The sequence below is a fragment of the Mizuhopecten yessoensis genome, unplaced genomic scaffold, assembly GCF_002113885.1.
Source record: "Mizuhopecten yessoensis strain PY_sf001 unplaced genomic scaffold, ASM211388v2 scaffold11183, whole genome shotgun sequence".
Classification (NCBI taxonomy): domain Eukaryota; kingdom Metazoa; phylum Mollusca; class Bivalvia; order Pectinida; family Pectinidae; genus Mizuhopecten; species Mizuhopecten yessoensis.
Genome location: NW_018408921.1, coordinates 456,929 through 471,289, shown reverse-complemented (window position 1 = coordinate 471,289; position 14,361 = coordinate 456,929). Strand labels below are relative to the sequence as shown.

Below are 14,361 nucleotides of genomic sequence, written 5' to 3'. Positions count from 1 at the left end.
CCCCCCCAGAAAGGCTTCGCGCCTTCGGCGCTCGCATTCGCACCTTCGGTGCGACTTTATGCATGCACATAGGAAAAAGCCCAGCTACGCGCCTGTCTCCCATACCCTCCCCATCCTCGCGCTGCGCGCTTCGGTGTGTTGCTTTCGGCAACACATTTTATCATTGGGCTTACACATTGAAAACTCGTTTGTTACGCCCCTGTACAATTCAGTGGCTATAGAACGCTTTGCAATCACACGTTATAAAACGATTGAAATACAAAAACACTCTTATTGTTTGTTTCCACTGTTATTCAAACTTTGCACACTTTATAACATTTTGAATTTAACAATTCATTCAAACTGAATAAAATTTGGATATTATTTTTTTACTCATATACATTAATTGGCAAATTTATTTACAGAATCTAAAGATCGTATATACACAACTATCCCAATTATTTATCATGCGATCAAACAAGCTATTGTGATATTTACACCAGCATGACGCAACATGCTGACAAATTGTGCTTAGTTGTCAAAATACTCTGAAATTAAACACGTGTATACTTAAGATATTCAACGCGCATGCGTAGGGAATCGCGATCGAACAGGAATAAAACAACCATTCTAAGCCTAAATGTATGATCTGTCTGTTTGAATGAAAAAGATAGCATACAATGAATATATTTCAATATCAGAGAGAGAAAATTATAAAGTTTAGAGAATTAGGGATTCTCTGAGCTTGTATATTAAAATGATCTCAAACCTGAGCCTATGTTTACGTCTCTTTATCGAGCAACCGGTATTTTGAATAACCCAATTCCATAAATAGATAATTGACTGTTTTCTCCACTAAGCTCACCGATATAACTGGCACTTGACTTCACACACCAGGCCCCGGTTGCGCACAGCCTGGTTAGAGTGAACCAGTGGTTGGCAAACATTTCCAACTCTGAATAAAACATATGTTATCTTTTCATTGCTTAAGACTTGATCTTACAAAAATTGTTCATTTGTTTTGAGGATTTATTTTACATGGAAAGTCCTTGCTTCTAATTTAAACAAGTTGAATTGGTACTAACCTGTGGTTAAAGTTAACGAGCCTTTAAGCAACAAGGGCAAGATATTTAACATGTATCATCATTAACAGCAGACATCGGCACGACAGCGGACGCATTATATACTACTATAGTCAAACCGTTCCATAAATTGTACCAAAGACAGGAATCAAAACTTTGTGAATGCAAGTATGAATTAAAGACACAACATTTCGAGGATATTTTTGTTATATTTATAGACATATGCTATTGATAGACAGGTTGTAGAAGGTTTTACTGTATTTTAGCCCATAAGCATGATACAGAACAGAATCTGCACTGCGAACATACTTATATTAAACCACCTTTTCAATGTCGCATTGATGGTTTGTTGTGAATGTGGGAGGCGGGGGTTGGGCATGGCCTTATGAATATTCATAACACTGTGTAGTGTTAGTCTATGTAGAGTAACAAAGCATAACACTCAATCTAACGTACTCTTGGTGTGGACGCACATATACAGAGTGTGGAATATTGCCATTCCATAAATAGATAAAGATCCTTCGATTTCTCAAACTGCGTAAGAGTGAATAAGTCACCAGCTTTACGCAATATTGGTGTGATTTTTAATTTATAAGTGTTCATTAACGGGTGCATTTCATTTAGTGATTATTTCTGTCTATAATCAAAACCTGGTTTTCGTGTTGCTTAAGCCCGTGATACTCTGTGATAATGAAGAAGACGAATTTTGAAGGTAAACGTTTTCCCAACTGCATTTTAGTATCATTTACCTGAAATAAATTTGGAATTACTTATTTGGTATATAGGTAATTATTCATTTGCGTTTCTATCGGTCTACAGAAGAGATACCGTTAAGAAGTATATATATTCCTTCTGTTTCAACATAAGTTAAGATCTAGTTTCACTTTTTTGTTACCTCAACTAGCATCACCAATGAGTTCTAGAAGGAGGAAACAGATGTATGGTGTGGTGTAATTTATTTTTGACATAAGGAATCACGGAAGTCTAATGGTAGGACGCCGGGCTCGTGACCGAAGGGTTGCGGGTTCGAGTCATGGTACGGCACTGTGTGGTATCTTTGAGCAAGATACGTTACTCCGCTTGTGCCAGTCTACTCAGATGTAAATGAGTACGTGATTGGGCATGGCTAGAGCTGTTGAATGCTAGCTGCGAGTGCCGATTTGGCAGTATCGGCTTATGCTCCCCAGGGAGTTGAGAAAGATATTGGCTGGTTGCAATGACCCCATAACAATGGATAATAATTTGTGAACCGCTTTGAGACGACCTACGAATTAGGTTGTGATAAAGCGGTACATAAGAACCTCGAATTATTATTATTATTCTGTATTTATTACCAAATTTTATATTTGAAATTACGTACGTGTGTGTATCTTACATTCATCTTTTATAAAAGGTTTGTGTTTTGCTTTTTTTAGGTAGAATGTATCTCAAGTGTTTTCAATGAATTTATGTGGTATAGATTCATAGATAAAAAGTTTCGCCGACATTAGGTATTTATATACCTCATCTTTATTGCGTCGTCTCTGATTGGATTATACTGGTTACATGACGGGCAATAAAACATCATGTCGCCCTATCGCGATCAAGTTTCCCAAATCATGTCCCCTTCCTCGGGGCCTCTCTACAAAACTTGGGAAGAGCCACTACAACCTAGTCCGAGAGACGAAAGCAGACGACAGCAATGGCGCGTCAACTTGACTATCTCTTATAGTGTATTATTGTTTTTGATATTATCTTTAGCAATGAACTATAGCTGAGGTAGCCTATGACCATATCGAAGAGTCTTTAGCGATGAGCCCTCACTTTATTCAATTGATATATCTTCGTAGTAAAGCTATTTTCTCGATCAGGGAATATATTTCTTTAGCAAAGAGTAATCATTTAATTAAGTTTTGGTTTTGTTTTGTTTTGTTTAACGTCCTGTTTACAGCTAAGGTCATTTAAGGACGTACCTCAATGTGTGTTGTGTAAGCATGCATGTGTGAATGTGTGCCGAAGACAGGGTGTGTTGGTGTTATTGCCTCCTTCTGATAGCGCAGATCTGGTGCGGACTATAGTGCTATCTCACTGAAATACCGTGCCAAAGGCACTCAGCACAGTATTCTGCCCGGTCATATGGTACTGACAACGGGTGAACCAGTTGTTACCATTACCCTAAATGCTGAATGTTAAGCAGGGAATAACAACTACTATTGTTAAGGACTTTGGTTTGTCCCTGCCTTGGGACAGAAATCATTGCCTTCCTCACCTGGGCGAACGCTCAACGTTAAAGCCAAAATCGAGGTATTGCCACCCAGGCGCTAAGAAGGTAGCTAATTTTGTAATTGGTGCAGCAGATATATTTTGGTCGCTTTTTTGACCCCAAATCGAGGGCACAAATGCAAATCCCTAATTCTGCAGGGGTTTACGCATTAGTCGCCTCTCATGATACACTTTTCTCGATCCCCGACTTGCAGGACTGACCTAATTAAGGAAGCATTTGTTCATAATGAAGAGCTCTCGCTGTCTTTAGGCTAAAGTATCTTTATCAAAATTAAAAGATATCTACGTGACGTTTGGTGGACGTTGCATGACGGCTAGTTTGGTCGTTTATCAAAAGAATCGCGCGGAAGCGTAACGGTAAATCTAACCAGTCGTGTATCACTCCTCTGTAATCCTCAAATGACATTTATATATATCTACTTGTAATCAATCAAACAACTAACTGCATGCCTTCGATTTTGCCATGACAAATGGAGAAGTTAAGAAAATGTAAATAATGGTAACCCCAGGAATTTTGAGGCAGAACTTGTATATATCTTTAACAAGTTCCCCTTAATATCTAATTACCTATTATTTAATATTCGTTCGAGAGATATATATCTCTTTAAATATATATCATAAATATATATAGAAATTGTATTTCTTTGCACTTATATCACAGAGATATATGTATATGTATTAAACACATGTAATGATTGGGTTGGGTGTCTTGGGTTATATTTTAAGAACAATTCGTTGTCCTCGCTTAGAAGTTTTTTTATTCACCAAAGACGTTTCAATCTTTTTTGTTTTATTATTGCAGCGATCAAATGAAAACGGCAATGCAAGCTAAACTAGAATCTTTGGCCTAGTAGAACAAATTAATCGATCGTTTATTAATTGATAAATACTTGAACTTATTTCAACAAAGAATTAAAAATATGTTATCAAAATTACAAGTTCATATGTATATATATTTTATATAATACGTTTGTCGTTACAAACACTTTATGTAGACCTCAGGCCGAGTATTACTGTGTTACGGTGGTATACCGGTAATGTACAGATAAACTAAACTAGTTTAACTTGTTACCAATTTCTTAGACCAGGAAGGAAATTAAGAGAGGTTTTCAACTCTGCGTATGAGAGGTATTTCTTTCAAAACAACGAAATGTGTTTAACACTTGTCAGGAAACGGCAGGCTATTATGCATAACATTGAGTTTTAGAATCGATATCTGTGTTGTTTCCTTCTTAATCGTCTAGTACAAACAATAACCCGAAAAGACAAACACTATTAAAAAACCTAAATATTTAAACCAATTGTTAACAAAGGAAATGTTTGCATACTTTGTTTGCATACTTTTTTTTAATCTTGTAGTGCACATTGCAACCAGAGAAGAAACAAACAGTAACACATGTAGCAGAAATAACATACTTGAATAGTTTAACCTCTTTTTTTAAAGAAAAATACTAACAGGATATGAAATATATGTATGTGTTAATATATATACATTTCTCCCAGTCTCTGCTTTACAATCAAAATTTCTTGGATCAAATCCTGGAGGTGCTTTTATAAAAAAGGAAATTATGACGAACAATATTCTTTGCTGTTGTTAATTGTCAAACAATCAAAGTGAGTGGGGGCTTTGAGAAAAAGAATTAACCGGAGTGGATCGACAGCTCCTTGAAGGGAGTTTTTTAAGGACACAGCATTGTTTCTTGAGGTTTACTTCAAGACTACCAGTAAAGTATCTCTTTTGATACAATAAAAAGAAATACAAAACAAAGAAGATGGTTCTCTTACACACTGCTTTACTATGCATTAGAAGGTCATGAGGCCTATGTATGTGTATCATATGTATGCTTTAGTCGTCAAATATGAGTTAAAAGCTCAGCTGTCTTTGATACGTTGACTGTTTTCTTTTAATCTCAAAAAGTGTATAATGTCTCAAATATGACCAGTTTTCAAAATGATTTTCCTTTCAATTAATAAACATGTGTTTTGAAAGTTATAGTTTTATATTAATAACAACAAGGAAATAATCAATATTAAAACATGGGCAATGGTGATGTTACAAATAAGAAAAGGGCATGATATCGAGGTTTTACTGTACATTATATTTGGACGTCAAGTTTAAATGAACTTTAACAAGAATATAATCGGGGTAGTCATATCTTAGTTTGATATATATCTAAAGAAAGTATCTCTTAAATATAAATTCGCTATAAAAATCAATTCGCTAATGAGTCTCGCGATTAAGCTTGTATTGGATCTTTCACAAAAGGTAAATGCGTCCTCCAAAATGAAGAGGAAATTCTTCAGTACTGATTGATTCGAGGGATTAAATACAACTGACATCATTCTAAAACAAGAGGCCCAATGGGCCTGCATCTCTTACCTGGTATTAATCTCACAATTGTAACAATAAAAATGGACTAAAATAAAGCTACAGGAAAAATATCAGTGTATTGACTTAAAATCATTCCGAAGAATCTGTTAAACGATTGAAGCACGTTTGCCCCCAGTAACCTTGAAAGTTAAATATGGACATAAAGTTGAATAAACTGTATTGCCCTTCATCCCAGGTGGAACTTGCTAAATAACACCACCCTATACCTTTTGTTTATTGAGAAGATGACTTTTACTTTATGCACTATGGATCAGATGTGACCATGAAAGTGTGTCAAGGTCATTCACATGAACAAACAATCACCCTGTACGCTTTAGTATTTCAGAAGAAGACCTTTTAAGATTTCAACATATTTAACCCCTGTGGACTTGAATATGGGCAAAGGTCATTCATTTGAACAACCTAGGTAACCTTTCATTCTAACATCCGCCTGACCAAATATCATCACTCTAGACCTTTTAGTTATACAGAAGAAGTTGTTTAAAGGTTTTTAAGACAATTGACTCCTGTGACCTTGAATATGGGCGAAGATCATTCATTTGAACAAACTTGGTAGTGCTTCATCCCAACATCCTTCAGACCAAATATCATTACCCTGGACCTTTTGGTTATACAGAAGATGTTGTTTAAAGGTTTTTAAGACAATTGACCCCTGTGACCTTGAATATGGGCGAAGGTCATTCATTTGAACAAACTTGGTAGCCCTTTATCCTCGCATGCTTCTGACCAAATATCATTACCCTGGACCTTTTGATTATACAGACGAAATTGTTTAAAGGTTTTTAAGACAATTGACCCCTGTGACCTTGAATATGGGCGAAGGTCATTTATTTGAACAAACGTGATAGCCCTTTATCCTCGCATGCTACCTGGGCCCAGGCCTATTGGTTATTCAGAAGAAGTTGTTTAAAGTAAAAAGTTGACGCCGGACGGCGCCATGGCATAAGCTCATTTGGCCCTTCGGGTCAGGTGAGCTAAAAATGCAGTTACTGTACATTCTTTATACAATCACTCGCCTACATTGATTTTGATATTTGATGTACAAATAGTAAGATTAAGATAATAAGAAAATCATAAGGATGATGATATTTTAAAAGTTGTTTTTTCGAGGGATTCAATTTCGGAGTAAAACATTTCTTCCCTGCGAAACATAAAACCCGCGAAATTAATCCTTATTGAAGCACATTTAACCATGGCCATTATACCTAAAACTGAATCTGCAAAAATAACCCTTAACATAAATCCGAAAAATCAATTAACGTGATAAAAGACTTTGACAGCTACTTTGAATTTCAAAATGCCGTCAAAGTGAAACGCCAAAAAGTCGTCTTAATAACGTTTTATAATGAAACGGCAACAATTATTTTGCATATTGTCGTAATAAGGGGAGATAATTAGGCACACTTAGCTTGTATCTTACTCCAAAAAATCCAATCAGTGCACATCCCAAGACGATAATGGTGCCAAGAATTATTATGACCAGCTCCTCTTTGTCCAGTATCTCGCCAGTGGTCAAGATAAATATTACCATTGACAGCTGTAACAAATAAAACAAATCGTTTTGTTTCTGATCCTTAAACAAATCTGACATTAACAAACACACAGCGCTAAATCATCATTCTTACTGAAATCAAGACCTCGGATAGTAACAGCATAGCAAAAAAGATCAACTTTCATATAACACAAAGAAATAGCATATTTCCCTGGTGACGACAATAAACTTGTCCATAGTTTTAATCAGCTTGCCTCTTTGGAAACCCTGTGCTGTAAGTGTTTTCGTCAGCAGTCGATATCTATCACGGCAGCCATGATATTCGGAGCAAACTCTTGAATACTGATTCACCTGGGACATGTAAACATCGAAGGTAGGGTAAGACGGGATGTTATTATTCATGTAAAATAAAAGGACTTAGGTAGATTTTTGTTACCAGTCTTGATAAGATGATAAAAAATGAGCTTCATATCAAATCAGAAACAAATCGTCCAGACAAAAAAAATAGCTAATCAGATTAACGCTTAAATGAATGGGCGTACTTCCAGATGTTGATGGGTCCTTTAAGTCTGAAACACTTGTTTCCGTTCTTTAAAAGTGGTCTATACGAGATATGTTGACTCGTCAACTTTGATCTATCTTCCAATCAGAGCTTTTAAATCACAACATGCATATTATATTTTTAGAATTGGGTTCCTTGTTAGATTTAAAAATTTGACCTATCTTGGTTACAATCTTTCACACTATTGTTACAAATCGGATCTGTAAGAAGTTAACAGATTCGTCATAAAAGGTCTCTTCTCCAATCAGGAAATAAATGTGAACAGCCATTGAACACGGTAATCTCAAAAGCCTCTTTATCAGGAAAGCCAAGCTGAGATGCCTATAACTCTGGATCAAGGATAAATCTGGAACTCCTCAAGCTATAGAGCTTAAGACACCAGCCTAAGTTACACATGAGATACCTCAAACTCGGGCCAGACAATACATTTGCAATCCACATGCCTCTACGACCAGTTCAGGATTTAAAGCATTGGACTTCCTCTACATCAAAGACCAGAACATTCGCCTTGGACAAAGCTTTCTTTCATATATAAAATAGGGGAGAAACAGATTAACAAGATGGGATTAAAGTCTAAGCGATAGATTGTTGTTCTACGATGATGGAGCTAGATTTGGTTTATGGTGATACACTCAAACTGTAGTTTACTATACTTACCTGTACTTAAAAGCAAGACTAACGCATAGAGGGACCACGGAACCAAATCAAAAATAGATTGTGGGTTTTTCCCTTTAGGGCAGAAGATTTAATGGGAAGGTGAATGCCTCGGGGCCTGCTGGTTGGATATTTAGATGGCAGAAGTTTCAAAAGTTTTATGTGTGGGTTGAGCAATATATAAAGATGTAATATGCATAAAAAAATCAAGTCTGCTTTTGTCTGGGCGCGTTTATTAAGTGTGTAATTTGGTCGATTTTTGGTGCCGAATTCAATACAAGATGGCCGCCCCCATATAATAAAAATTCAAATTAGCAGAATTTTAAAATATTCTGTTTACAGTTGTGTAAGATGATGTTCTTCAAAATGAGGGCAGGTAAACCAGTGTGGATAACCCCATTTAACCAGGACAGTGGTAAACGTTAACACTATCGTCTATGGAAAATCATTTGGTTCTGCGGTCCCTAGAGGAGGTCATTGGAGGTTTTAGGTAAAATGGCAAGCCTCCAAATGGTCAGTACCAGTGAGACCAAATAAGACAGAGCAGTTACTGCTATAAACACCCACTCTTTCTTCTTCAGATCATTTCAGGTCCGTCTGTTTTAAACGTTTAAAGGGTCGATGCAGAGAGACATACCAAATTTTGACGGTATTATATCGGGGCGGATCCAGGATTTCCTAAAAGGGGGGGCCGAGAATTTTTTCTCAATAGTCAGCGGTGCGCTGCGAAAGGCAGCAGCCCGAGCGCGTAGCGCGAGGAGGGGGAGGGTACAGACCCCCTCCCCGTAAGGCGGGTTTGGGGGATCTCCCCACCAAAAAATGTGTTTTCTAGAACGTCTCAGAAGCGATTTCCCGTGTTCTGAGCATTATTTTTATGTTTAATTAATAAGAAGAAAAAGCATATTTTAAGTATGGCCCAAAGACTTTTTTTGTGTACTGGAAAGAAAATTAAAGTTTCGGTTCAAATTCTCTATCAACAGCGTGTTTTAGAAGTTAGATGGTATTATTATAGGGGCAACCTGGTGATGACAAATGTATGAATCCACAGGGGGCTTGTTCATTATTACTTAATTTGGCGTCCCGTCCGCTGAAGGGGGATACGAGAGGCCCGCCGTCAAAATATAAATCTAGTCTCCAGACATTGTACGTTTGTCGTACAAAAGAACAAATAACACCATAACATCGATGCTGTTTTAATTAATGAGTTACTCATGGCATCACTAAGTTGCTAAACAAACGGTAAGTTCAAATCAGTGCGACATCCAAGGCCACTAGCTATATACAGGGGCGTTTCTAGGATATTTGAAAGAGGGGGCGTAGAATAAAATATGTTGCCGAGCGGAGCGAGGCGAAAAAAGTTTTGCAACTTTTTTTTCTAAAAAACATAAAATAATTGTGAAATGTACTAATGTAACGGTTCCTGACTTAGAACATGTATATTTTATAGTTGAAGTGTCATGGTTTGACATTTTTTTTTTATCAGAGTATGTCTTTAATTAATGAATATGATAAATTGCCATATTCAATACAATATTAGCAGATTACGATAAAAAAATCTATTTTTTTTTTAAAGGGGGGGGGGGGGGGGGGGGGCGTACGCCCATTACGCCCTCACCTGGGGACCCATCCCTGATATAGTCTCGCGTTTTATAATTGTTGACTAATTCACTAGTGTAGACAATGATATATCTGAAATGTCCACGCTGATTAACTCGTGTAAGGGCGTGCATATTACCAACGGTGGTACATTTGCTAAGCTATCTGGTTAAAACGGTACAACTTAGGAGGCACATACGCGTCACCTTTAAATTTAATTTAAAATTATCATACTTGTAAGTACAGCATATCATCTCATTCTGGTACGTACAACTTATTACTACGTACACAATAGTATGCTGTGTGAAGATACTTTCTTGTACGTACACGATGGTAAGCTATAAGTACCACAACGAGATATTATGTTGTACATACAAGATATAAAAACAGTTCCAATAATATATATATGATACCAAAATAATTGAATGGATATGTTTAGTCGATTATACATAATATTCTCAGCCGAAAAAAAACTTTATCGTTCTTGTATAATGATATGATTAATATCGCCCGGGCGGTTAGGAAGGTTACAATAAAAAATATTCATTTTCAGATCATCTATATCGAGCGGTCAATAATATAATTATGCAACTTATGCTAGTATATTTCCGCCGAGCGTTGCAAGTTGTAACTTGGGGTTTTGCGGAGGTGGTAAAATTAGAAAAAAAAACAAAAAAACTTTAGGGTCAAGATACAAAGTTATTGTTTAAATAAAGAAAATATAGTAAAAATATCAGATAACGGAAACCCACAATATTTGTTAGGATACCGTATGGGATGTGTGGGGCGTAGCCCCAGATTTTTTTTATACAAGCCCCGTGCATTATTTGATGCATATTAAAATGTTAATATGTTCCCATTCCCGGCCGATCAGTCCATTATGGGCCGGCCCGGAAAAGGTCAGTCCGCCGTCAAAAGGGGGGGGGGGGGGGGGGGCCTGTTATATAACTATTCGTCCATTTTGGACTCATTTATAGAACTAACGGTAAAAAGGATGAACAATCATATTTAAGTTGTTCCTATACGTAATGTTCAAATCCAGCAACAAGGGAAATGTGTAACTATAATTAGGATAGGATTATGCATCAGTCATTATCTGCAAGGGACCTCAAACATTATGATTATGTCACAATTATATAATGTTAATTAATTCGTGATCACCACACCGAAAGGTCAAAACTTTATTTGAATTTTGCATGGTTTACATAAAGAACATGTAAGTAAAATGAAACTTTGCACACATAAATGATTGTATAGTAACAAATTTATAACCAAAATCTAAGACCTTCAATTTTCCCTAAGCCTTACTAATATAACCTAAACATGCGTGTGGTTATAGGTTATATGAGTGAGGCGTAGGGAATTTTAAGTTGTATTTAATAATGTATCAAATTGCTAAAAGAAAACTTTTGAATTCTGTGTGCCATACTACTGTTACCATGCCGCCAGGAAAGGTTGTGTTACAAAGGGTCCTTGTCCCAAAGATCTCCAGGTCTTGTTTACGTAGAGTGTGTGTGTCATCCTCTGATCCGTGTCCACTATCTCCGCCATCAGCCATGTTGTCAATGTAGACTTATAACTGTTGTGTAGTTACTATCGTGTTCGATCGTGTTCGATATTTTTCCAATAACTGTATTGTCTTCATACAGCTATTGAACTTGCATAATCGAGACAATAGAGTATATGAGTCTTGTTTTTGTGTGTTTTGATCACGTATAGATATGGCTGCACGCTCAACACTTGATTGACTTCACCTCTGACTTTTCGAGGAACTGCGATTTTTTAAAATGCACTTTGAAATTAATTATATAGATTACATCTGTAAAAGAGTTCTAATGGTAAAACACTATTCTATCTTGATAGCACTCTTAACCTTAACTTAAATGATAACACACATTATATGTCAATTACAGACCGTAGATGTATATTGATCTACTCTAGCCAGCCTTGTAAGTTATAATAATGCTTTGACATATATCAAAAATGTTGAAAGTCAACACACATATCTAACAAAATGAAACTTTAACTGTTCTTTCTTTCATTGAGTATAACAATATGGATCCGTTCTAGTAGTGAACAGTAGAGCAATACATGTATGACATTTATTACATAAAAATCGCTAATCTATAGCGGGCATGTCCTCTATTAAACTGTGTAACATTGCATTGATACCTCACCGCTTTGACTGTGTATAACGTCCTATGACGCTAGCTAGAATGTTGTTCTACTCATACAGTGCACATCAACGCTTGGGCAAGTTCTTATAAGTACCGGGCTTTTTTTGCAGAGAGTTCGATCGTTTCCCACGGACAGACAATGCACCAAAAATGTTCCTTGGGTGACACGGAATTCCACTGTATAAATTCCCGATTAAATCTTTTAACATCGCTTAATAAAGACTCTGAACGGCTCGGTGCCGAATCATAAATATCTTTTATATATGAAATTTAGATGTTTACAATTATTAAACAACGACAAAAAAGCCCCCCAGAAAATGTATTATTAAGAAATGTATCTGTATGTAGATTAATTCATTGCCATGTATGTCACTGCTATAAAGACACCCGTGAACCCTTTAGCTGGTCAAATCGTGGTGGTTTTTTTTTACATTTACAAAGGGGTTACGTGAAATACTTAACCGAATGTGTTACCGTAATTAAGCTCTTGAGGAACCCGTTCAAACAGAAATGTTTGGATTCCCTTAAAACCACATGTTCTACCCCCAGTTAAATAATTTGACACTTTAATGAGCACGTTACCCTTGTGTACTACAGAGCTATGAAGAAAGTAGAAAAGATCAATTTTCAACTTACATGTTAGTCTTAAATATTTAATAATCACTTCTGCCTTTTCGCCATACCATACGTTTCATGCCAAAAACAGTGCGAAACCAAGAAATTAAAGGCATTGGTTAGAAATGTTTTAGCGAATCTAGTACAATATGTATCTCTCTGCACTTTTATTAACATAGTTTCTGGAACACGATAGCAAATCTACCTGCACACATATTATATAGAGTTACACCATCAAACACATAGCTGTACCCGGGCCATCCCAGCCCCCTCCGGCCGAGGCCTTTCCTGGCCTCTCGCTCTCCAGACGATCATATATTATTCCCGACCTTGCATCCCGTCTCTCCACTATTGACTCCCTATAAAATTCTCCCCAAGTACTTTTAACAATCTGTAAAACATTAACTTTTCATGAGTAGGTACTCCTAGTGTAACAAGTAACGAGGCACGTGCAGCAATTTGATCCTACTTCTAAACTAAATCATCCCCCCCCCCCCCCCCCCCCCTCTTCGTCCAAAACAACAAAATACTAGATGTACCATATGGCAATGACAGCTACCCCTGTCTGGTTTGGGAAGCTCACACCCTCGTCCCTATCTGGTCGCCACTACATGGCTAGCCCTAGCCCTGTAGCACTGTTTACAATTCAAAAGTCCCCCTGTCAGTCACTGCACGGTGTTACCCAAATCGTAAGAGTTTGCCTCAAATGTACTTTTGACCAAAGAGCTTCTCTCTATTGATACCCACTCTCTTACATGTTATAAGATAGATCCATTCTTTATCATTCATTAATTACCTAATTTACAGCCCATTTTGTTACAGTACTGAGGAAATATTGTGATATTTGTTGTAATTGCGAAGTCAAATATGCTTCTTACAACACTAAAAATGGGATTGATATTTCACTCACGTTATCCATTCGCTTATATAACCATTTTTGTTCAGGTTTTCTTCCGCCATGAAGACAGCAGAATAACTTTGTAGCCGACATCCAAGAAGTCGCGTAGCTGACAGTTCTTGTGACATTGAAGGCAGGATCAGTGCCCTGCTGTTCCTGGGAAAAAACAAAACATATTCTGGTTACCGTAACCGGGTCATAGTTGTCCAATATCTACGGAACAAAGACAATTATAACCGGGGCACCATCCTGCTCGATCTACTGTAACGCTTTCTCTATTAATTACAATGGCGGGGAAATGTAAACACCCATTGCTTGTGCCAAAGGGTTTGGTTTCCAAGAGATAAAATCAGAAAGTCGATTATTTTACGTTGACGTAGAAAGATTTATGTCTGGAACACCATACACGATTGTGATGAATTTAAAGTTTCTCGTTCAGTTTGCATTGTTTAATCACTACATAGACAGCTAATCCGTCAATATTAACATTTTACCTGCCTGGGATCGATGTGTGCTGCCATTAGCTCGATCATTGCACCACTCCCAAATCATTTATTACCACTTCATATAGGCAGTGTCTGTTGTATTATCTATTTCTATGGAAGTTAATAAGTTAAAAACATCAAAAGAAACAAGACTGTCTGGAATTCGG

At 36.9% G+C, this 14,361-nt stretch overlaps 1 protein-coding gene across 1 annotated transcript; it reads right to left on the bottom strand.

Moving 5' to 3' along the window:
- Positions 1-6,920: 6,920 nt before the first annotated feature.
- LOC110440472 lies at positions 6,921-14,251 on the bottom strand. Its single transcript, XM_021483577.1, has 4 exons — positions 14,204-14,251; positions 13,722-13,865; positions 7,136-7,252; positions 6,921-6,932 (listed from the first exon to the last, which is right to left on the bottom strand). Exons 1-4 carry the CDS (start codon positions 14,240-14,242, stop codon positions 6,921-6,923), a joined length of 312 nt encoding a protein of 103 aa, XP_021339252.1. The 5' UTR covers positions 14,243-14,251.
- Positions 14,252-14,361: the final 110 nt, after the last annotated feature.